Source organism: Zonotrichia leucophrys, chromosome 4 (assembly GCF_028769735.1).
Source record: "Zonotrichia leucophrys gambelii isolate GWCS_2022_RI chromosome 4, RI_Zleu_2.0, whole genome shotgun sequence".
Taxonomy (NCBI): domain Eukaryota; kingdom Metazoa; phylum Chordata; class Aves; order Passeriformes; family Passerellidae; genus Zonotrichia; species Zonotrichia leucophrys.
In genome coordinates this window covers 27334198-27358166 of record NC_088173.1, presented here as the reverse complement: position 1 = coordinate 27358166, position 23969 = coordinate 27334198, and the positions used below count along the sequence as shown (strand labels likewise).

At 36.6% G+C, this 23969-nt stretch overlaps 1 protein-coding gene across 3 annotated transcripts in view; it reads right to left on the bottom strand.

The window, feature by feature from the left end:
- The window catches only part of GSTCD (glutathione S-transferase C-terminal domain containing), a 47111-nt gene that overhangs the window by 18904 nt on the left and 4238 nt on the right, over positions 1-23969 (bottom strand). For all 3 annotated transcript variants that reach the window (XM_064710915.1, XM_064710916.1, XM_064710917.1), the window contains exons 3-5: positions 22399-22860; positions 19254-19508; positions 18477-18570 (exon numbers count right to left, since the gene is read on the bottom strand). In XM_064710915.1, coding sequence (XP_064566985.1) covers positions 18477-18570; positions 19254-19508; positions 22399-22860 — 811 coding nt within the window. The remainder of the gene's footprint in view (positions 1-18476; positions 18571-19253; positions 19509-22398; positions 22861-23969) is intronic.

The following is a 23969-nucleotide window of genomic DNA, read 5'->3' as shown; positions in this document are numbered from 1 at the left end:
AAAATATCGATTTCCTCTTAAAACACTTTTCTGATCTAAGTTTAAAAGTAATAGAGTTGGGGCAAACTAAAAAAACCAAACCATCTAGTTCTGAATGTATAAGTATTCCCTTACTTCTGCATCAGAGTTTTAAAGCATTAGTCCTATCATTAAATATGCCACTTTATCACAGACATTAAAAAAAAACAGCCAGCAACACTAACCAAAGGGCTGTGCTTTTATTGCTGTCCTCCAGACCTCACCACCTCCCATTTTTAAGTTCTCTCTCCATTCTCTCTTACAGAACTAAAATATGAGCTAGAGATTCAGTGAAAATGCTGTTTTATAGATGAGGCTGCAATACAGAAAACCTAATTTTCCTTTCTTTTTAATACTAACTTCTTTTACTATTATAAAACTAGCTTGTTTTATAATATGCCTGTTTGAAGCAGAAGCAAACATATCCTGAAGGCCAGAGTGTATTTTTATGAATAAAAGCAATCAGCAGTCACGTTTATGCACTCAGTTCTGATGTAGGTGGCTGGGGTTTTTTTTTGTTGTTGTTTTTGTAAGCTTTTTTCCACCCTACTGGATGTTTATCAAAACATACTCTGGAACTATGAGGTTTGGAAGGGCATGCAAAAGCTTACTTTTTAAAGAGGTAACGGGCACACATGCCAACTCTGCAGCATCACATATTTCTAAAAACAGCAATCTCTACTAAATAAACAAAATTGCTATTAAGTTGTTTTGGCATAGTTGGAATGTCTATTTACCATTTCCTATCAGAGCACTGCAATAATTTAGCTCATCCCAACAATTATTAGACTTTCAGGAAAGCTGTGTTTTGTTTCTTAACTAACCTCTGAAAGCTTGGGACTAACAAATGGCCAACATTTTTAGCCTGGAGCCCCCTCACAGCTGAGAACACATGGCTACTCTGCACTTGGCAGCTCAGAAGGCATCAGTTCCATTCTGCAAAGACCAGACTTGGAACACTTGAATGTTCCTGAGAAGCCTCAGAGAATGAGCAGCATTCCTAAAGTCACTCATGTGCACATATTGTAAAAATGGCCTTAGCATTCACTGGGCTGGGTGAAAACAAACAAAACCTCCTAAAAATCACAAATGAAGCCTATAAACTACCCCTCTGGAGAATGTGCGGCATGCACTTTGAGTCAACAGGTAAGGCCAGAAAAGAAAATCCCAGAGGCCACATTACTTTTTATTACATAAAGTTTTTTATGATGAAATGTGATGATGTTTTAGCTACAGCCAAGGGAGTGGGAGAAGAGAATGCTACAATGCATGATTTAAAATACATTGGGCAATAATCAAAAGGACAGGAAAGACAATTGCACTCCATGAGAGCATTTTATTGGGATTTTTGAGATAGGAGTCCCTCCTGATGTTACTAACCAATCTGCTCTTTATTAAAGCAAGCTGTGCAAAATAGTTTTATCACTTCAGGCTCAAAAGGCACAAAAACCCCCTACATCTCACACACACTATCTTGGTGTAGTCTAAAAAGGTCAGACAGCTATGAAAACTGACCCCTGACAACCTAAGCAGGAACTTCAGGAACTTGGCCTGCTCTCTTTTTTTTTTTTTTTTTTTTTTTTTTTTCCAGTAAAGGCTTTTAAACAAGAAAAGAGTAAGGCACCTTTAAAAACCATAAAGACATACAGCCACTAGTAAAAAGAAATTAAAATTAATGTTGAGGTCTCCCTGAATATAACTATGTTCTACTTTAAAACGACTTGTGGTTTGGTATTTTCCCAATTAATTATCTTCAAAACTTTTCTTCTAAATATTTAGCAAAAAGCAAGCTAGAAAACAAAGACCTAACATAAGTTTAGCACATTAATCATTATTTAGCACATTAATAATTTAGCACTATTTTTAAACTACTTTGTACTAGATTATGAAGCCTCTATATGTACTTAAATTAGTGAGTGCTATCAACATTTAGTATGTTTTTTCTAGCCATGCTCTTCCAAGTTTTTCACATTATAATAATGCCAACAGCAATCTTCACAAAAAACATGTGTCAACATCTTTCCCAAAACATTAGATTAGTTCCAAAGTTCTCAGCTCCTACACATTTAAGCTAAATGACAATGTCTGGTCACCCTTCTCATTCTGAACCCTTTAAGAGACTCATACTTTCAAGTTATTTTTCCAGGATCCCAAAGATTAGGGAATTATTTTCTTTTAAAATGTCATGACAGAATTATGGGCAGAAACAAAAGACTCTGCAGTCACCCTTCTTCCACTTCTTTGCTCATGTATTCATACACTCTCTCCCACTCGTCTTTCTTCACCTTTATGCTTTACCTTCACTCCTTTAGGGTTAAGATTCCATCAAGCCAGCTATTTTGCCTATATCTTATGCTCCTTAGGTGCCCAAACCCACCTACCACTTATGGTGAAGTGTTTAAGATGTGAGGAAGAAAGCACAGCAATGAAAAACTTAAAAGTGAAAGATGATAAAACATTTGGGGAAGAGTAAAGGAAAGGGAAAAGCAGCCTGTGCTGTACTAAATGTGGGGAAAGGTCTCTAACCCCAAAAAGACTGCTGTTCTATCTAGGCACACTATTATACCACATGTCAGCAACACCCAGCCTTGGGAGGCAGGGCTTGCTCGCTTTCTGCAAATATCTTCAAATGAAGATGTCACTGCCTGACAAGGAAACCAGAATCAAATGTTTTGTTTACCTCTCACAAGCCTAATATCCTGATTGCCAGCTACTGTCTTGCTGAGAAAGGGGAACTGAAGCCAGTTCTCACCGGGGCCTAAGAGTGCTTGTCCTTGTGAAAACAGAAGAGCTCCTTCCCCAGCAGGCACCAGAGCAAGGGCCAGAAGCCGCAGCCATTCCCACTCCCAGCTGGCCAGCAGCAGCTTGCCTGCAGGGCACCAGCTCTCAGCAGTGCACAGGCAGCAGGAACAGAGATTTCCCTTGCTGAGCTCCTTATGCTGAATTGTTTATAACTGACTGGTAAGGAAAAGGTAAGGATTGAATTGCCTCTGTACAGGAAGCCATGAATTGCAGAATTAAAGGAAAGCTCAAAAGACTCCTTCTCATATATTGTATATACACCAACTCATGAATTCCCATCACCACCTCTAATTAAGGAAAAAAAAAATACATATTAGCTATATTGATAATTTGGATGATTCCTGTCTTTGATTTGCTTATCAAAAAGAGTGAGAGAGCCTGAAATAATAAGCCAGAAACAAAAAAAAAGCTGCTGGGAATACAGACACGCTTCATTTAGCCCTTATGTGTCAAGCAATTGGACAACTGGCTGCAGGACAAACAGCAGGACTTTCAGCTGAACTTCACACATTAGGCCTGTTTACTTTACAAAGATGAATGGCTGGAGGAAATCCCTCAGAACATCCTGATGAAAAGGAACTTCATCCTTGAAATTTCATCCTGAATTTCAGTCATTACAAAAATTAAATCTCACACTGCAAAGGTCTGATGACATTTCAACATGCAAATAACATCACTTCACAATGGCTGTATATAACTTCCAAACAAAGGCATCCAAGCTGCACATGAAAAGGCCAAGTTTACACATTTCTCCATTCTCTGAATTCTGTCTGATCTACACACTGCAATTATTACAGCACTTACAGCTTGATCCTGTATAAATCTGGAGTTTATGAAAATTTTAGGAAATTCAATCGAATTTGCTGTATGAAATGAGGGTCTTTGGTATTCATGTGCTTTACGTTACCTAAAAGAGCTGAAAAAACATTCAAGAGTTCAGAGGAAATACAGGAATTACTGAACTCCATCATAAGGTTTTAATTCAGTAACAGTAGCTGCTTGACCACTCAACTTTTTTCCTTTCATTTCTTCTTTTTTCTAATTAATTATTGAAGCAAAGTTGGGGCAGAGGGGAATCAAAATGGACTGCAGTTTAGAGAGCAAACACAATTATTTCCTTTGAATTCATAGCTAAGTAGGATATTTCCTATACAACTTAAGTGAGCTTTGTGTAAGTGTTCTATTAATCTCTGATGTTGAATATCAGTATCTGCTTGTGCCAGGTTACCAGTTTATCACTGTGAACACTGATGATCAACATTAAAGTTTGTTTAACCTCCAGAATAAATACACTTTCGCCATTAGTAGTTTGCATAACAGATTTCAGAAAAGCAAACAAACAAAACCACCACTAACAAAAAATTTCAACCAGCATTTCTCTTTCCACAGTGTTTTCCCTGCAGTGTTTTCTCAGACTATGAGGACACAATGAGTAAGCCCCAAGCTGCTGAGGTGGCAGTCCCTCAGCCACAATCAAGTGCCTGTCACAGAATGCCTACTGGGCAACTTTGCAGGTAGCAGGCCACAGCCAAGTACAGCTCCTAAACTGCCCTTTAAAATGTCTATGGGGCTCTTAGTAACCAGTTTGGGTTGAAACCAACATCTATCTCAGCATTCTCAGCTTGGAGAACTGCTGTAACTATGTAGGAAGAACCAGACCACTGGCTAATCAAGACTGACATTTACTACTAGAGAAAATAACCCAGGCTTTGTAACAAATGTATTCCTAAAGACAGCCAGGCCATTGGTACCCTCACCACCTTTAAAGCTGTAACAGATATTTATTCACACTAACAGAATCAGAGCATTTTACAGAATGCTTCTGTTCAAAGTGCTCCTTTTCACTGTTGTCAGTAATCCAAATGACCCATTCAAATCATGCCAAGTTAGGTAAAGCACAGATTGACAACAATCAGCACAAACAAATTATGATGGAGTTGAAGACAAACCAATGAAATAAACAAAGTAAATATCCACTCCTTTCCTTTTAATATATAAAAATGATGGTGTGGTCATCTGGATCCTATTACATAGCAATAATCACTCATTACCAACTAATGCTACTTTACTGCACCCTTTATGTCAGAAAGATTGTGAAATTAAACAATCCTGGCATAAATAGAAATTCTTCACGACAAGTCAAAAACATGCAACATGAAGACAGTAACATTTTACATCAAGTTTAGAATATGAAATTTAAATAAAATTTCAATGTGTTTTAATCCATTTGTGAAGGACTACACACTAAAAGGAGGAAATGCCTCTCAAATAACACAGAACTGGTCAGCTTATGCTACACAACCTGTCATAAATACATTCCTAGACAGTTTTCAGAGCATGTATAAAATGTTAAGAGTTAAGAGACAAGTTGATTATATCACTTCAAAAGCTGCCTAATGGTGGATTTTAAAAAAAATTCTGGTTAATCCAATGAAAGATAACCTTGGAAACACTGATGAAAAGATAGCTGTGTTCTCTACACAGTTCTCCACTACCTACATAAATGCTTGACAAAAGAGCAGAAGGGAGTGTTCTGTTATTATAAGGAATAAAAAATACCCAAGCTTGAAAGTACTGTCACAGGTTAATTCATTTTCCTGAAACCCAAAGCAGAGGCAAAAGTGAGTTTCCAAGACAACAAATACATAAAATTGGCACTTGTTGCCTAATCAATGGTTCCAATAATAAAAGGCTCCTTTTTCTTGTGCTGTAAGCAGCTTTGTGCCAGGTGGCCTTTTGTATTATTCTTACATAGTTTATCAAAGCAAATAATCAAGAAAATCCGTAAATCCCTTCAACCATCTTTGAAACAGAGACTTGGATTTCAATGGGGGGGAAAAAAGTTAATGAAACTGTGGGCACCAGCCCAGTAGTGCACTCCAGCTCCCCGGGCTTTTCAAGTGGGAGCATTAGGAAATAAAGTCATGACTTCATCTGGCCCCTCCGCAGAGAGAGCCTTGGAGCAGCTGGCTGCAGACAAAGGGCAGCACTTTCTGCTTTACACATCACTTCTGTTTACTCTACAAACTACCAGCATCCTTAAGGCCACCTAACTAAACAGAAAGGTCACCCATAAATTTAAATCCCACACAAACCCTCTGTACTAATTAGTAAAGGGAGAAAATGTACAACAGTATCCCCTTCATGTACTCATTTTGTTACTTTATAACAGTTTTGAGGGGATGGAGACTGAAAAACTGTGCAGCATGAACCTAAGTGAATTCAAACAGCTTGTTGAATTTCTGTAAATTGAAGCCAACAGAAATGAAAAATTATGAACTCTTTTCCAATAGAAATTAATCACCTCTGTCAACTAAACAAAGACTCAGACTAAAGAAATATCTGCCTTCAGAAACTTAAAAAGAAAATATATCTCCCACTAACTGCCAGAAGTCATGTTCATGAAACATCTGCCTTAATGAAAAAATACAACTAAACATAGACTTATAAACCTAAGATATTCAAACAACAGATAATTATTTGTAGCTTGTTGTGTAGCAAATGAGCTTTGACACAAACTTTATGCGCCAGTATAATGTCAAAGGAGCCAAAAGCTGGAAAACAAACAAAAACGCCCAGCACAAAAAGTCATCCCAGCAATGTTTTTTTGGGTAAGACCTCCAGAGGCCCTACTGCCCTCCTAGTGCAAAAACCATCTCAGAACTCCTTTTCCTTCACCACCACCAAATGTGGATAGAGCTGTGGTACTGGAGGTCATGCAGACACATTTACTCTGTCATCATTTTTTAATGTTGATGCAGAAATTGATCTGATAGGTCACCAAGTATCTGCAGCTACAAACCCCAACATCATCTAATAAACTGTAAGAGGGGATGTCTAGCATCGAAATAAATTAATAGTTTGTAGACTTTATAGCAGCATCTTTTGAAGAAATGTCTCAGAAGTGCATCTGCTAGGCACTGCCTCTGCTAGCTGTTCTTAAACATAAAATCTGTTCTAATATATATAAGCATATATTTCTGATAAATGACTATAGGAAAGCTTTGCATCATTTAAAAATGAGGACATTCTAAAATCACTACATAAAGAGGAAAATAAAACCTCTGTACTGTAAGGATTATCTGGTATATTTGAACAAATTTGGCCTGTCACATGTACACACACAAAGTGGGCTCAAGCAAATGCATATCAAGCTCAGACAGCAATAGTCACCTCCAGAATGGAGTTAATAGTTTGCATGTTCTGTTACCCCACTGTCCTAAGCCTTCCTACTGACAAACTCCACACAGAAGACTCTGCAAGATTCCTACTGCATCCCACTGTACATAAAATGTACACACAACCAGCCAGCATTCTTTCTCTGGACTTACAGCTGTGCAGGGAATGGAGAAGGAAAGATCCCAGTGAAACTGGTCTCAAGGAAATAAAAGCTCCCCTAAGTAGGTGAAAGGAACTGAGAAACACAGGGATCCTTCACCTTCGCATGGACCCCACCTTTGAGAGCAGGGACACCCACACTCCTGCTGGGAGCTCTGAGACAGATGTTCTGCAGATGCTCCAGCCCTTCTTTACCCAGAGAGCAGGGGAAGCATTTGGAGAACAGTAAGCCAATGGGGTATGGATGCTGTGCGCAAATTCTCCTCAAGCCGAAGGGACAAAACTGTTCTGACAGTAACTAATGCAGCACAGCGCAAAGGCTAACCCACAGTGAGAAGGTTCATCAGTCAAATCAATAGTGTTTTACAAATAAAATCCTTAAAATGGGTGTTTCTGCTCTAAGAGTGCAATTATTTTGAGGCACTTCGATGGGATTATTTTACTTACATTAAACCACTTCTGGAGTAAACGAAGCTGAGAAGATCCAAAGTCAGAATAAGCATACCTATAATAAAAATTATATTGCAATTACATGGAAAAGTGTTTATTGCAATGGAGGAAAAAGACTGTATGGGACTACAGAAGTATCCTTAACAGTGTATTCAGCAATTTTAAGAGGCATTTTTAATTCAAAAAGCCATGAAAATCTGATAGTAATAGTAATCACAACCTCCATTGTGTACCTATGCAAGATAGTCTACAGGCATTGAAATTTGAGAATGGAAGAGAATCAATGGTTTTCCATTCAATTCCCCCCTTAAGTACAAAGGAATTCGAGATCCTTTGATAAATCAAAGTCTGCAAAGCCCATTTCTTCTCTTGTACTGCAGCTTTATACAAAAAAATATAATAACAAAGTATGCTTCTAATTTTACTCATGCAGCAGCCACTGGATGTCTTACAAATGGACAACAGACTACATTCTATCAGATTTGAATTCTCCAAGAAGCTGTATTGAGTTAATAACTAAAATATTACAGTGCTGGGGTTTTTCTTTTAATTAATTAATTAGTACTGAAAATAATTCAGAAGAATTAGTTGAGGATTGTGCTCTGTCTCTCTCTGACACACAACAAAATTAAATTAACTATAAAATTCCTGCAGTAGGCAGCAGTCACCTATGTATCATAGTTCTGATACAAAAGAAATAACTAGTCTTAATGCTCATTTCTTTGGTATTGTATATACTTCACAGTAGCAAATCTGAGTCATCTTAATGAATAACAAAATTTAAAAGTTATGATTCTACTGAAGCTCTTGTGGCTCCATTTTTACATTACCTCAGCAGGACTATTTCTACTCTGAAACAAAGTACACATATGGTTGCAGTGAGGAAGAGTAAGCTCTACAAGCCATTGCAGAAATTAAATTTACTAAATAAAAACAAAATCAGAAAGAAGTTTCCTTATATCTGTTTAGCGAGCTTAAGAAACAGACAGTTTCTAAGCAGCTATTTCCATATTTATTAAAATTATCAACAACTTATTCAAAGAAAGCTCTTCATAAAGAGTCTAGATATGAACTAGATATGAGATACTACCTAATTATTCAAGATTCATTTATCCTTGCAGGACTTTCAGGAAAAAAATATACCACAAAATCTGCTAATCTTTCCAACAGCACAATCATGAACAAGTGTGTCCACCTAAACCAGCATGTTTTCAACGTGACACAAACCCAGGAAAGTGCAATTTACAAGCAACTCAAATGCTCTGCAGAAAGTTATTCCTGTGATTTTCAGCCCCACTGCTTGTCATTGCAACAACCTACCAACGTGATCTCTACATGAAATTTCTGACCTTGTGGCTCAAATAGGAGTTCAACATTGATAATCTCTGCCATATGTTCTACTTGCTCCCTGCAAGTGGGAATCAGCTGTGACCATGATCTTCATGGCACAGTTAAAAACATACAGAGGTGCAAAATGCATGTATTAATCACAAGAAAGAAAAAAAAACCAAAAAAAACCCAAAAAACCAAACAAAAGGGAATTGGGTAATACAAACAAGAACAAACTAACCTGGGTTTACAAAACAGTTAAGATCCAAAATGTCAAGAAAGCTTGACTGAAGGTATGACTTATTTTCTGCATTTTGCCTTACCTAATATCATCCAACTAAGTAACAGAGAGCTTATAATGCCAATATCCATCAAGTGAGATCACAAGTGGGCCAAAGCACCCGGTAACAAGCGCAAGCAGAGGAATGTCAAATCCGTGCTGCACATAAGTTGGAAAGCAATCCATTTGGCAGATGTTTTTGAGTAGCATAAAATAGAGGATTAAGAAGTGTTTTGTCTCAGTTCAGGTTGGGTTTTTGGGGGTTCGTTTTGTTTTTAGAGAAGCAGATTATTTTAATGAAGAAATCATTTTCAGGCTTTCAAAAATGATGAGAGCATACTGAAGAAATAATGGCAGTGCTTCACAAAAGTTGTCAAGTAATAAACTGTGCTCAAAAAAATACATTATAGAATACTAACAATTTTGAAAGATAGCTATATATCCATTTATGTTGGCTTTCATAATCATATTCCTCAATATTCAGCAATAGCACACATAGAAAAGCTATACTTGATGGGTAAAGAACCAAATTAGCTACAAGAATAAATTCAGAAGCTGTTCAAGAGTAAACATCCTTTCTTAACCTTTGATTCTAAAAGTTACATACAAAAAAAATAAACCTCCTGGTTACAAGACTTTTCACAATACTTACTTACAGTTTTGTAATAGAAGTATTAGGCATGATTCAAGATATTATATCTACAAACTGACTTATTTCTTGCACAAAACTAGCAAATATTGTGCAAGTAAAAGCACTGTCTTGTTTGCTAAAGACACTGGTTAATTAAATCCCCCTGAACTTGTGCCTAAACTCGTGACCCCATCCAGGATGCGAAATGCTAGCTCATGGCAGTCCATGACGTGCATCCACATTTCTCCCTGTCTCAAGCTATGAAGGGCAGAGAAGGAAAACCAGTTTCCATAGGAGGCCTTGAAAATTATGTATCTAGCCTAGAACCATTTACCACCTGAGCTGATGTTCAGTGCAGTCTTAAGATATCAGGTACAAAGTTTAGGACAGCAAGGAGTGTTTGTAAAAAACAGCAGAGTTTCAGAGCCCATTTTTACTTTTGTCCAACATACTCTGGTTCCTAACAAATGAAATTCTGCAGAAAACAGGCAATGCAACCACAAGATAAAAAGTTTGTCCAGTTGAGTTTCATGGAAGCACTCAGAAGTACCTTAAACATTGAGGTGAGAGGATGTTCTTTTGTTTCTTAATTCTTGTCACTAAAGCCACAAGAACACATGGAAATCTGCAAGTGGGATATTCAAGAGCATTTAAGCAGATTTAAGAGTCCCTCACCAATCAGATACATCAGAAAATGCCAGGGAAAGTGTGCTGATGGAATGACTACATTGATGATACCTCAACTGGTCTACTGACATTACTTACATGAGCCATTCAAACACCAACACAAAGACCAACAACTCCAGACAGACCTGCAAAACTTTTAGAGCCCAAGCTGAAACACAGGCACCATATCTCTCTCCATTATCTCTGGACGCTTAGACCAATATTCAGCACTGGGAGGGGATAAATTTTATTGCTTTGGATTAGGTTTGACTCATTTTAATGTTGAGATTATTCTCTTGCACTTAGAAAATAATTCTACAAAAAGATGAACTTCCTACTTGCCTTTACTCTTCAATGCTTTAAAAGTTTCTCAAGGATGTGAGCTCCTTTTGATATTGCTATGGTAAGATGCCAGAAATCTGACAAGAGACATGAGCCAAAAATTAACTTTTCAGAAGCATTTCCAAACCATCTGGAGAAGAGGCATTTAGAGTACAAAATAATTAATACCACCTTCAATAAAACACTAAGCATACAGTAGTCTGGCCTTTCCTTTGTGTAATTAAAATTTTTGAAAGAATCAAACTACTCAGAACAGATTATGAATCATTCAAAGTAATTTTATAGTGTTTCTTAACACTATGAGGTTTGGGGTTTTTTTCTTAAACACAGCAGTACCGACTTCCTCGAAATTGCTGATTAGAACTTTAAATGAACAACTGTGCACAAAAAGTTGCCTTCAGGAAAAGCCAAAATCAAACTCATGACCTTATCCAATGTAAAACTACATCCAAATCAAATAATGCATTCATGGCTCTTAACACGAATATCCAAAACCAATGAAAGTGCAGATGGAATCCATAAGCAACTCCAAGAGACAGAAAAATTCCTCCTTAACTCACACTTTGTCACAGCTGATTTATGGTTTGGAAATGAATTCCGTACCTCAGCTCTGCAACACAGCCAGCCTGGGGGAGGGAAGAAGGTGAATGCAGCCCCTCACACAGTGCTCACCTTTGGGCACAAACACAGTGTTCAAGGTGTAGCTTATGGGATAAAATATCCTTCCTGTGATTCATCAACTCCTTATAAAATGTCAGTGAGGAGCTTCCAGAAATCCACTAATGCTGCACAAAACTTGACAATACCATGGTAATGATTCTGATGTACTCTTCTGTACTTGTTCTATACTTGCAACATAGAAAATTGTGACATTAGAAAATAAGTTGTTCAAAACATGCTTGCCTACATTTCTGCAGGAAACTGTTTACTTTAATAACCACAAAATAAAACTCCATTTTATTTACTATGATAATTTATGAATGCACATAAAATCTGGGCAACCACAGACTCTGGAAACTACAAGTAGCCTTAGAAATAACTACTTAAGGATATTAAATACTAAGTACGAGAGATTAATAGAGTTTCAATAATCAGGTAAAATCAAAATTGCAAATTAAGAACACAGTTTGAATTATCTATTCACCAATAATCTACAAATAATCTAATGGGTTCTCCAAAGATCATTACCAAAAAAAAGAGAATTAAATAATCTATTAAATATTTCAACTGCCAGCAAGTCCTACTTTCCCCCCAAAGAAACAACAAATAATGTTTTTAAAGGACTTAGCCCCAGAACAAAATATGAGTGTCAAAAAACTTGAGTGAGAACATAATTTAAATTCTTTTGAAGTCCTTGCACTATTTTGTCACTGAGAAAGATATGGAGACACACTTGGGCTCAGTTTCATTTGATTTCTAGGTTGTAACCTTTTCTGTGCATAAGCACAGAGACTATACCTTCCTTCTCACACTTAGTCAATATGATCTTATCCTCTGTGTAATTTCCCAGTGCTTTTATTTCTGAAAGCAAGATTATATCAGGAAGAGAATTCATAAGAGGTTCAATTAAGAGAGAGAATCTTTTTTTGCTTTGTTTCTGGGCTCATTTTCAACATTTTGCTCCTGTGCAAAGTTTAGGCCATGCAGCTCTTCACATTCTGACTTTTCTTTCCTTCTGACTTCCATTTCTACTTTCCTCCCATCCTAATGAGGATAGTCACATATTTTCATGTGCTCAGAGTGTTGCTACAAAATAAAAAATTAGTGAGTTACTGGTTAGTTCCTTTACATCCTTTCATTTGTCTATTTTTTTTCTAACATATTCAATAAGTTATCTTCCTTTTCTTTGAATTCCAGCCACAACCTAGCCTACAATGCTACCATGTTTTTTAATTCCAAAACATTGGCTCTTGAACTATTGCAGTATTTATTGACCAATTAAAAACAATAAATCTCTTGCATAAATATCTGTATGTTGTCACTTGTAAGCCAGAAAAAAATTTCCAGAAATTTTCATTAAGCTCCTCATTTCCTTAGAAATACCTTCCCAGAATTACTCCTTTTCCCCAAAGAACATAAAACTCCAGCAGAAGTTGAGCTGATCAACTTTCCTTCTCCTTCACTCCCTGCTCAGCTGTTACTTCTTTTCTCAGACTTGAAAACTTTCAAGGCAGAAGTTGTTACTCTGCTATGTGTTTATACAGCAATTATTGCTTTCAGGTGTAATCCAGCAAAATGAATGAGTCAACTGTTAAATTACCAACTCTAATTCAAGGAGGGGAAAAATTGTTTTATGCCACCTTTTACAAAAGGTGGTCCCGTATTTTGGGACTAGAGATTACTGAGCTGAAAACTGCCACATAAAAAGCATCTTTCTCCAAGATGACTCCTTAGTCCAGGGCACAGCTCCATATCCAAAGAGATTGTGCTGCCCTCCTGTGGTTTGTGAAGATTTTAAGCTCCAGAAGTTCACACACAGAGCTTAGTGAATCATACTCTGATTCTGCTCTTGAAAGACAGGTTGCACAGCTAAACATTACACCTTGAAGAAAGCAGAAAAGCCAAAGTGCTGTTGCAGGGGTACCAAAGGTCTCCTGATGCCTCTGCCTGAAAGGACAGCTTAGGCTTTGCAGAGGAAACACAGAACAGCCATGTTAAAACCCAGCTGTCCCTCAGTTACAATGTGCAGAGAACAGCAGCCTAAGTGACCCACAAAAATACTGCAAAAACGGGTAAAATCCCTATAAGTTTAAATCCTTGTGGATGATGAATCCCCACACTCTGGGATATGGCGTGACACAAAAGAGCTGAAGGACACAAGCTGTACACCCCCATCATTGATGTAACTGGGATTGAAGTCTAAAGACAAAACATATAGAACAATCTTCAAATAAGCAGTGAAGACATTTTACAGCAAAAAATACCAGAACACTGAAGCAGATCAAATATCCCTTTTAAAGTCAAGACTGGTGCTACAGAAAACCAATTTAAATTTTACAGTAACTGCAAATACTAAGATATTAGTATATTCTGGAAAAATATTATGAAGAGTAATGTCAACAACAATTTAACATTTTATCCAATAGCATATCTAGAATATTTGGAGACAGAAAAGTCTCCTCCTAAATCTTCCTAATTAATACAAATAAAATAAATATGTCATCACCCCCTTCTCTACAAAGTGACACACTGTAGCACCACATCACTCTGAAGTACACCTTATTGACCATTAAAGGATATTAATTTCTACATTTCTATTCCCCAAAAATACCTCTGATGATGATTTTGAGCCATGTTCAAAAGAAATTGTCTTTTTGAATCATATTAATATGCAGCATCGTAATATGCTGGACATTGTTCCACACCATAACTGCTAGAATGGGTCAGCATTCCTTCACCCCTCAACAGTAAGCTTCCACAAAAAATGACCTGCTTCTCCATGCTGTGGAGTACTTAGTACAAATGTAACCTCTAAACTTCTGGTTTAAGAGATGAATAATGTAACTTTGGGGCTCTGTGATCCCACGAATAAGGAATACAGAAATATAAAAGGGAGAAGGAAACTAGAAAACTCTACTACAATTATATCAGGAGTAAAAGAAAGACCAAATAGTTTAAATAAAACAAAGGGCAGAGTTAATTAGCAGGCTACTTAACATTTATTAAAGATTTCTGATTAAATATGAAAAATTAATTTAAGAGACTTGTTAAAAAAATATCTGCTAGGCACCTATGAGTTAATGTTTTTGGAGTTTATGTTTCCACATGTCTAACAACTTCAGAGACGAAAGAGAGAAATACCTCACAGTCTAACAAATAAAACTTATTTTTCTATATAGGGCAGAACACACTCTAATTCCACACAGGTAAAGTCAGTTTAGGCCACTGACTGTGAAGTGCAGACATTGTGTCAAAGTTAATTGTGGATTAATCAAGAACATGCTTCAACCATCAGAACCAAAACAACTGTGAATTTACAAAACCAAATCATTATGAATTGTCTTCATTGCTCAAGCCATAAATCTGTAAAACATTTCAACTGCCACACTGCAGTATTTAATTTTAATTCTTTAGTATGCTCAGTAAACAAACACAAACCACAACAGGATTCAAAAAGCCTACATTGAAGTTTATGTACAGTACTCTACAAAATAAAGCTCTCCAGAGCCTAATAAACACCCAATTAACAAGGACTAGTGAACTGAAAAAATCATACCTCCAGCAATTAGACCTCATCAAAACCTGAACTTTCTTGTAGGAGATATTCAATATGAAGCATCAAAGCTTCAGTAATTATCTGAGGACTTACACTTACTCCACAGAGCAAGGCACTGAAACAAAGGTGACACCTTCCAGTATGACTGTCAGCTACATGAAAGTCCATCAATCACCCATCACAACAGGATTTTACAGAGCAGGCCAAACACCAAGGAGAATGTGTCCTCAACTGAATCAAAATGCAGCTGTTAGAACTTGGAATCTTTCTTTCCAGTATGATTTTTAATAAGATACACTAGCAACTGTTGTTTCTTCCTTGCAGACTTTGAATATTTCACAGGCTGTAGCTTGTCATCTAGATCAAAACATCACTTAAGAAAATGCAACAGACTTCAAGCAAACATAAATATATTGAACTTATATTCCTTATAATGCATATGCATTGATTTCTTGAGGCATGGAAACTAGCTATGTTTTCAAAGACTATTCATTTTAGTAAATCATTGTGCCTAAAAATCATTACTACATACTAATTTAACATGTAAAATAGCTTTGCCCCCTCTCTCCAAATAGGCATCATAAAAATATAAAATAATTAATTCCTTTCCCTTGTTTTACTTGGTAGCTCAAGACAATCACAAAAGAAAAAGGGAGAAAGAGTACAGTAACAGTAGGAACAGTGTACATTGTCATCCATGAGTTATCTGGTTTGGTGATGTGCCTAAGTTATTATTTCCAGTCAAACCTGAAGAATTTTTTGTCTAAAAATTAGTAATTGCATACAAACTTCCATGAAAATTCTCCACAGGCCAACTACACAATGTTATTTATCTCTGAACATTCAAAAGATCCTAAGAAGTCAAATATGAAATACAAAGTTTTGCAAGAATACTCTTTTTAAGGCAAGCCAGTAAAAGAAGATATACCAGTATTACCTATATTATAAAAATGAGTATTTTTGCTTTCTCTTTGTTACTGAAAATTATTTACTTCTCAAGTATATATCAAGAATGTGAAGCAACCTGGCTGTATTACCATGATAGGTTTTCCAAATCTTGAACTGCAAAATATAATGCACACACAAATGTGGTTTAAACTTATTTAAATGAATGCAGCAAAACTGTAACTTCAGGAGAAGTTAATGAGAAGCAGCTTCAGTTGAATTTCCCTTGGATTGTTACACCCATGTGGCTTGCAGGCAAAGAGCTCTCTGATATGGAAAGATCAGCTGAAGAAGAAGGATGAGTTCCTGCTTCAGGATGCCTGAGTCACTGAAAGACACTAAAACACTATTAAAAAAATCTTCAAAGTCTTTCAAAGAGTTCTGACAGGCTTGAAAGGGAAATAGAGAACTTTAAAGTGTCTCTTTAAACTCTTTTTGTTTTACAGAATAAATGACTGTCTGGATTTAATTTTAAAAATACAGTTGCTTTTAACTTTCTAAATAAAATACACAATTTGCATATCTTGATTAACAAAGTTTTCATAAAACATCAGATTCCCTAAACCATCTTTGATTTTTAAGCATAATGTATTCTCAACTCAGAAACCATCTTTCAAGTCAAAATATTCAAAAGGTAATACCAGTACAAAAAGCAGAACAAAAATAAGAGTGACCTAGCCTCACAAAAAAATCCCAGAAACAACCTGGATATACTGAATCAATTTTGACCATTTCAAATCAAATAGCTCTGCATCTAATACACCATTTATTCCACAATTATTATATTATTCAGTTCTATGAGCAATTACAAACAACTTTAACATGGACACTAAGTCACAGACTTTTATATTGGTTAGAAGACAATTACATCATTAAGTGCTGTTCCTTTCATTAAAACTAATTTTGCTTATGATGAGGGTTAGAAAATTTTCAAAATTTTCTTTTCTCTGTTGAGAGGCCACACTACAATAAAGTACCCTTTACTTAATAACAGTGCTGGAAGCTGAAGCTAATAGTGATCCTTCAGGATTGTTGTGTGAGAGACTGTTTAACCAAAGCATCAGTTAATTCCACAGAACTGGAACACCATGCTCTGTGTTACCATCCTAGCCTGTGTTATTCAAAGGTACTTAAATTTAAAAGATGTTTCTAAACTACAGATGTAAACATTCTTTTACTCTGTAAGTAAATACCATCTCATGCATACTGTTACTGCAATGATGGCTCATTTCAAATGAAATACCACAAATAAAGCACTTCTTTTAAGTTCTTTGACTTCCTGCTTAACAAGTATTTCAACTCATGAGAAAAGTCATAAGGCTTTGTAAGACTGTAGGTCAGTTACCTCTCATTCTTGAATTGCACAGTTGGATAAGAAAAGTTAATTAAGAAAAAGCTGTTTTAAAGAAAAAAAAATCCTCTTTTAAAAAATGTCTTTTTTTGTTTCACAGGTGAACACAATGTTTGATGAAAAAATCTAACAGTACCAAAAGCTTCAATCTCCATATATCCTCAGAGTAATAAAGCAGCAGCAGAAAGGGTTATCACCATCCAACCCCACATCCACACACTTTCCCCATCCCTTTAATGTGCTTTGGATTAGCCTAAAGGAAGGACCTCTAATCATATCCAGCCAAACTGATCTTAATACTCAGAAAGCCTTTGCAGCAAGTAGGAAATGAACCTGAAGACAATGAACCCATTCACACACACAGGACCAGGAACACAAACAAAAACTCCATGACTGACTGAAGTTCCAAAAAGGAATAAAACCCCCTTTTAAATGCTGCCTAATAAAACCACAGAAAAGATGTTGCACTTCTTTGTTGGTCACAAATTAAATATAATCTCCTCTTTTCCAAACCTCAGCAGTTGCACAGTATATCCATTCAACAGTCTTATTTCAACAAGCCCCTCTTCCCAAAATTTTCAGCTTCTGCCTTGCTAGGGAAAAAATGAAAACATTTCCTTTGATGACATACATCAGTACAGGGAAATAATCACACTATGTATCTGATTTTCCTTCTGTCTCACATTGTCACCACCTACACTTTTATATACACTTTTCTTCTGACCTGCTAACCTCTTTTTACCATCTGTACATACTAAAAACCACAGTAACTCTACTCCTATGGAAGGTATCTATGGATACCTTTACTTCCACAGAAAACTAAACACAACCAAGCACTGAGCTTGGTTAGGAATTTTGGGTTGTGTCAACTGCTGACTGAAATCAAGGCCAATATTTTGCTCCCAGTTTGCTCCTCAGCTGCTGATGACCTGAGGGAGGTTATATCACCATGTGTCACAAACAGACTGAGTTTTAATACAGATTTGAAATTGCTTACCTGTCTTAGCTCTGAAACATACTGAAAACTGGCATATTTTCTTACAAAACAGTTAAATAGCTTCACCAGAAGAAGACCCTGTTAAATACACACACAGACACAAACTCTCACCTTCCCCAGGACTGACTGCAGATGGAAGACTGGTCCAATCTAGGGTCCAGCTGGGGCATGGATGAGGAGAAAACTTTGCTTCAATTCCATTTTCCTACACGAAAGAAGGAAAAACATAAGTTAAGACCCTTTACCCACTTAAGACGGTATCAAAATTCTCACTAAATTTAACAGCACCAGATCAAACTGCAACACTGTCAGTTTAAGTGACACTCAACATGCAGATGACTCTACTTTATACAACATTCAAATTATGTACTTCCCTCAATCTCACAAAAAAACTCTCCTAAGTTTTTTTAGGAAATGCTGTCAGCTTCTATGCAAAAAATATTGAATTATGGAATATGATGGACAGCTTTCTTTAACAAAACTCATTAGGGTTCCCAGATGTTAAAAAAAACCCCAACCCAATTGAAAAGGTTGGATAATAAACTCAAACATAAAAGCAAGAGTTTTTTGTCATTCTTTATGTAAATATCTTTGAAAGAAAAATACAAAATTGCAATTCAAACAAAAAAGTTACTTTGATTATTCAGAATTATTGATAGGGTTCCAGCAGTCCTATCTTTGCCCAATTCCTGAATGAATCAAATATCAGAAGAGAAGAAAAAAAAGTAGAATCACTTCTAAGTCAATGCATATCAGATTTCAGACAAACAAAGGGCATTAAACTGCTCAAGGCTATCAAAATTATCTCATACAATTCTAATAAATTCTACCTAATCCAAATCAAGCAAATGTGGCTATAAAAATAATTCATTAAAAAGCTTAAATTACCATTAACTTAGTCATGGTTGGCCTTGGACCACCTATAAAATGACTGTCTTCATGATCCTCTTCTAACTCATCAGGAACTGGAGCAGAGTCCTGCAGCTGCTCCTCAGGAGCAGACACCAACTCTGGAAGCTGGAGAAGCTCCATGTTGCATTTGCCAGCAGCTTTCTTTACCCCAGGCACTTCTTGAACCCTTCGATACCAACTGGATATCAGTGGCAAGTTTACCAGATTTTTGCCTTGTTTCTTGCTGGAAACCTAAAATAATAACATGATAAAGTTAGTGGCTACTGCAAATTTCTTACTACAAGCCACCAAAAGGCACAAACTACAGGAGTGAACTCAGCTCCATGCTGAGCACAAGCACTCAGAGCATGATGACAATACAAAAATCAGCTGGTTCAGAGCTCCAGGTGGAACTGCCAGCTGACCATTTAGACTTTACCTGCAGTTCTCATTTGCTTAATAGGATGAAAAGGTTTACATGACCAACTTTAATCATAATTTCAGTCAGTAATAGGAAAAATCCATATAAATTATACTCTTAAATATGGGCTACTTCCCAACATAGGAACAATTAGTTTTTGTTAGTTGTCAGACAAAAAACTCCAAAGCAGTAATGTGGCCTCCAATAGAAACTAGCATTTTTTGTATAAAAATGAAATTAAAACATTTCCTAAGTAAGAATATGTTGCACACATTTTATAAAAATATACCCAAATCACTTTTTAACATGAAGTCCAGCTACTTTTAAAAAGGATGCATTTGATGACATTAAATAACTTTTGTTTAGATTCCCAAATGTTCTAGAACAATGGAGATCATCCTCTTACAGGAGAGGTTGTGAAGTCTCCTTAGAGACACTCAAAATACAACTGGACATGATCCTGAGCAACTGACTCTAGCTGACCCTGCTCTGAGCAGGGTACTTAGACAAGATGAGCTCCAGATGTGACTTCCAACCTCAATTATTCCAACTTCAACTATTCTGTGGTGCTGTACCTGCTTTAAACAGAAAATTAAAAAACACAATTACAGGAACAGGCAGGAAAGGCCACGCAAAACCAACATTCTTCCCCACAGCTGTCCAAAGAATGGAAATAGAAATTGGTAAAGAAAACTTGAAATTACACTAAATTTCCAACTCTCCTGCATGCTGTGTTTATAATATGCTTAGGGTAATCACAAGTAATTAGCAATAGCTAAAGGAGCAAAAGGATGAACTGTGCAACTTTAGTATCTAATTTAATAACCTAATAGTAACACGGGCAAAACCACATTAATTCAGTTAAGGACAAAGCCTTTTGGAAAGCAATTCTAAGAGGCACTGTTACACTTGTTATCAAGTGTTCTAAATTGTATTTTAAAAAGTGAATAGTGTTTTTCCCAAATGAAGATCTGAGCTTTTGTTATACTTCTATTAATTTTCAACAGTTACAACTAATAGAAGGCATAACAAAGGTAACCTCAGAATGATAACAGCATTGAAATGAGGTAATGAAAAACAACCCTTCAGCTTCATTATCCTACTTTTGGTAATTATAATTACAATCAGCTAGGCAGGTCTCCTCATATTTATAGGATGATATTTTCGAGACACATACTCACTTGAGACTTCATTAGTATTCACACCCTTAATTCAAAGTGGAACTGACACTATGGTGATTTTTTTAAACACAATCCAGGAAGTCCAGCTATACAAGTGACAAATAACACTTGAATACAGAACTCTGTATTGAACTCTGGGACTTCCATCAACAAGAACAGTTTCAACTCATGGCCTGCAAGAAGCTTTCAGATGCACGTTTTTCAATTTTGATCACAACTGTAGGCATCAAGGTATAATTGCTTAGAAAATGATCATTTACCAGAGAACAGAAATAAACAAACATTATCCCGGAGCTCTTGTAAATTAGGTAAAAACTAAACTGAAAGCCAGGTTTTCAGGGCAATCCTTGGTGTCAGGTAACACAAGGGTATTGTAAAATACCTAGTTCATGAGCTGCAGAACACTAAGGGCTCAAGGGCAACATATAAAAAGTCAATAAATACAAAATTCTCGGCTGCTCACAGAACATTCATAGAAAGATCCCAACTGCGTTGCTAAAATGAATTAAGCATCTGATGCAAAAATCTTCTCATGCCTAGCACCAGTAAATCAAATATTCCTCTAAAAAGTTATGCTCTTATTTAAAAAGGTCTTGGAAAAACAAAAGCTGAAATACATTAAAGTTTTTTAAATAGTAAGAAAGCATTTTGTCTTAATACTTTTGTTTAGTGTCATCCATACAGAAGTTGCTGTTCACCTCCAATTATGTGATTTGCAAAACAAAGCAGATGTGAATTAGGAGGAATTTCTGTAAAATAAGTCATCCTCTCAATTCAAAGGCAGCATATTGCTATCATCATACAGAAATCCACTGAGGATGATAATAATGGTTAAAGAAGTTATAAAGTGGACATTTGTCACATTATTGATATTTGATAGTCATTATCTTTATTTCCGAGACTGTCATCCTCAATCTGACTAACAGCATCTTCCCCGGGAATTCCATTTGTTTCCAAACACCATAAGGGAAATTTGGCAAACCAACTTGCAAAATCAAAATGCAATTGTTCCTGGAATAGACAGCAGCTTAGCTGTAAATCCCATAGAGTAATTGCAGGAATAGAACTGTAGGAGGCAAACTCATTCTAACATTTTACTGTGATGGGAAATAAAGACATAGCTGTAATTTCCTTAAACCTCTCCTATGCATCTATCCCCATAAAACTAAATACACAGATTGTGCTGAGCAAGACTCTTGCATAGTCTTGCCACAGAAGCTTTTTCCCACTGTAGAAGTAGTTTTTAAGTTGAGCTCAAGTCATCTGTACTAGTATTTTTAAATTATTGGTGCCAAAATAATATTTTAACACTTAACAGAGTTCACTAACCATTGGTATGCTCTGTGTCTAGAAGCAACTTAAGTGACCTCACCAATTCCTGGTTTTTGTGTTTGTACAAAAACAAGACAAATCTTTGATTTTGGGTTAAGGTCACTTTGGAAACACCACAATATGTTTAAATTAACATATTTTACAACTTTTAGGTTCTTAGAAAACATACATGTAGACTAATTGATATTTGCAGAATTTGTCAGCTTACCAAGAACTGATGGATGCATGGCAAAAGCACTAGATCTGCCACAGTAAAATAAAGCCCTTCTGCAAAAACATGGTCTAGGAGAGGAAGGTCAGAGGTTTTTGTCCTCCTGATGTGAGGGGCCTCCCTGTTGATGGCATCTGGTGCTTCCTGGGCAAGTAGTTTGGAGAAAGCTACACTCAGTTCCAAACTTGAGGGTGGTTGTTCATGGACTTCTCCTGGTTTTAATTCCTCTGTGGATTCTTCACCAAGCACGGGCACTGCAGCCTTGGCACCTGCCTTCTGCTGTTGAAGTTTCTGCCTTCGAATTTTGTCATCATTATGTACTCGGACAGGTTCTCCAAGCTTCCTTTCCAGCAGTAAAATGTCAGGAGGAATAGCCTGGCAGTGCTCAGGAGAGGCTGTCAAAAATCTTTCCACAGCCAGAGGTATGCTGATCTCACAGAGCCTGGTCCACTGGCTAACCTGTCAAATACATTTACATAATTAATGACTCTACAGAAAGAGAAACAAAATCTAGGGTTACTTTGGTTACTTAATCACTTCAAGCAAAGGAATTCCAGCTGCAAATACATTCTTTGTTAATCTTAGAAACTCAGATATTTCTGTATTACAACAGCTGAGTTAGGAAACTAAATCTTATATATAACAGAATGGTTATCCAGTAGAGCATATTTTTATTTCCTTATTATTGACATAAAATTAGGGGGGCTGTGTCACTCATAAGAAACAAAGCTGTGGCATGGTGATCAATGGCAACCATGGAAACAGCAATCATGCCAGGGTGGAGTTCTGCCTCCTGAGAGGCGTGAGGAAGGCAAGGCTGGATGGATGAGCTGCCAGATGAGCAAACTGCTGTGTGATAAATGGACTGACATCTCAACTCAAAGGGCAGTGCTGGTTAACAGCTCACACTCTACCTGAAGGCCAGTTGGGAGTGGAAATCTTTAAGGGTCTATGCTGAGGCCTATCCCATTTCATCATCTTTACCTGGAGGGGGGAGATGGAATACACTCCCATCAAGGATGACAGGCAATTGAGAAGAGCAGACAACAAATTCCCAACAAACTCCAAGGTAGAGCTGCTATTCACATGACCCTGCACAGACTAGAGAATGAGCTGAGAGGAACTGATGTGAAACTCAGAATATCCCACACCTAGGAGGGATTTATCCCCTGGAATGGTACAGGCTAGGGACTGACCACCTGGCCAGGTAGCCACTCTGCTGAAAAGCCACTGGACAACCTGGTGAGGATAAGCTAAACAAAAGCCACCTTGACAGTGAAGGGAAACTATATATAGTGTTCTTGAAATCATAATCAGCAAGAAATTAGGTTTTTCTTACTTTACTTCAAATTTTATAACTCACTTATACTGCTAGACATGAAACAAAGATCTGACCTACTTTTTAACATTAGGGTTCTTTTTGTGCTGCTAAAAGGTAGTATCTTCAAAATTATTATTTTTCATCTTTGTGCCAAAATACAGGTACTTCTCCATAGAGGAAATTGCATTTTTTAAGCAAATTAATATCTTACTAAATAAAATAAAAATATTTTACTTGACATCAATAT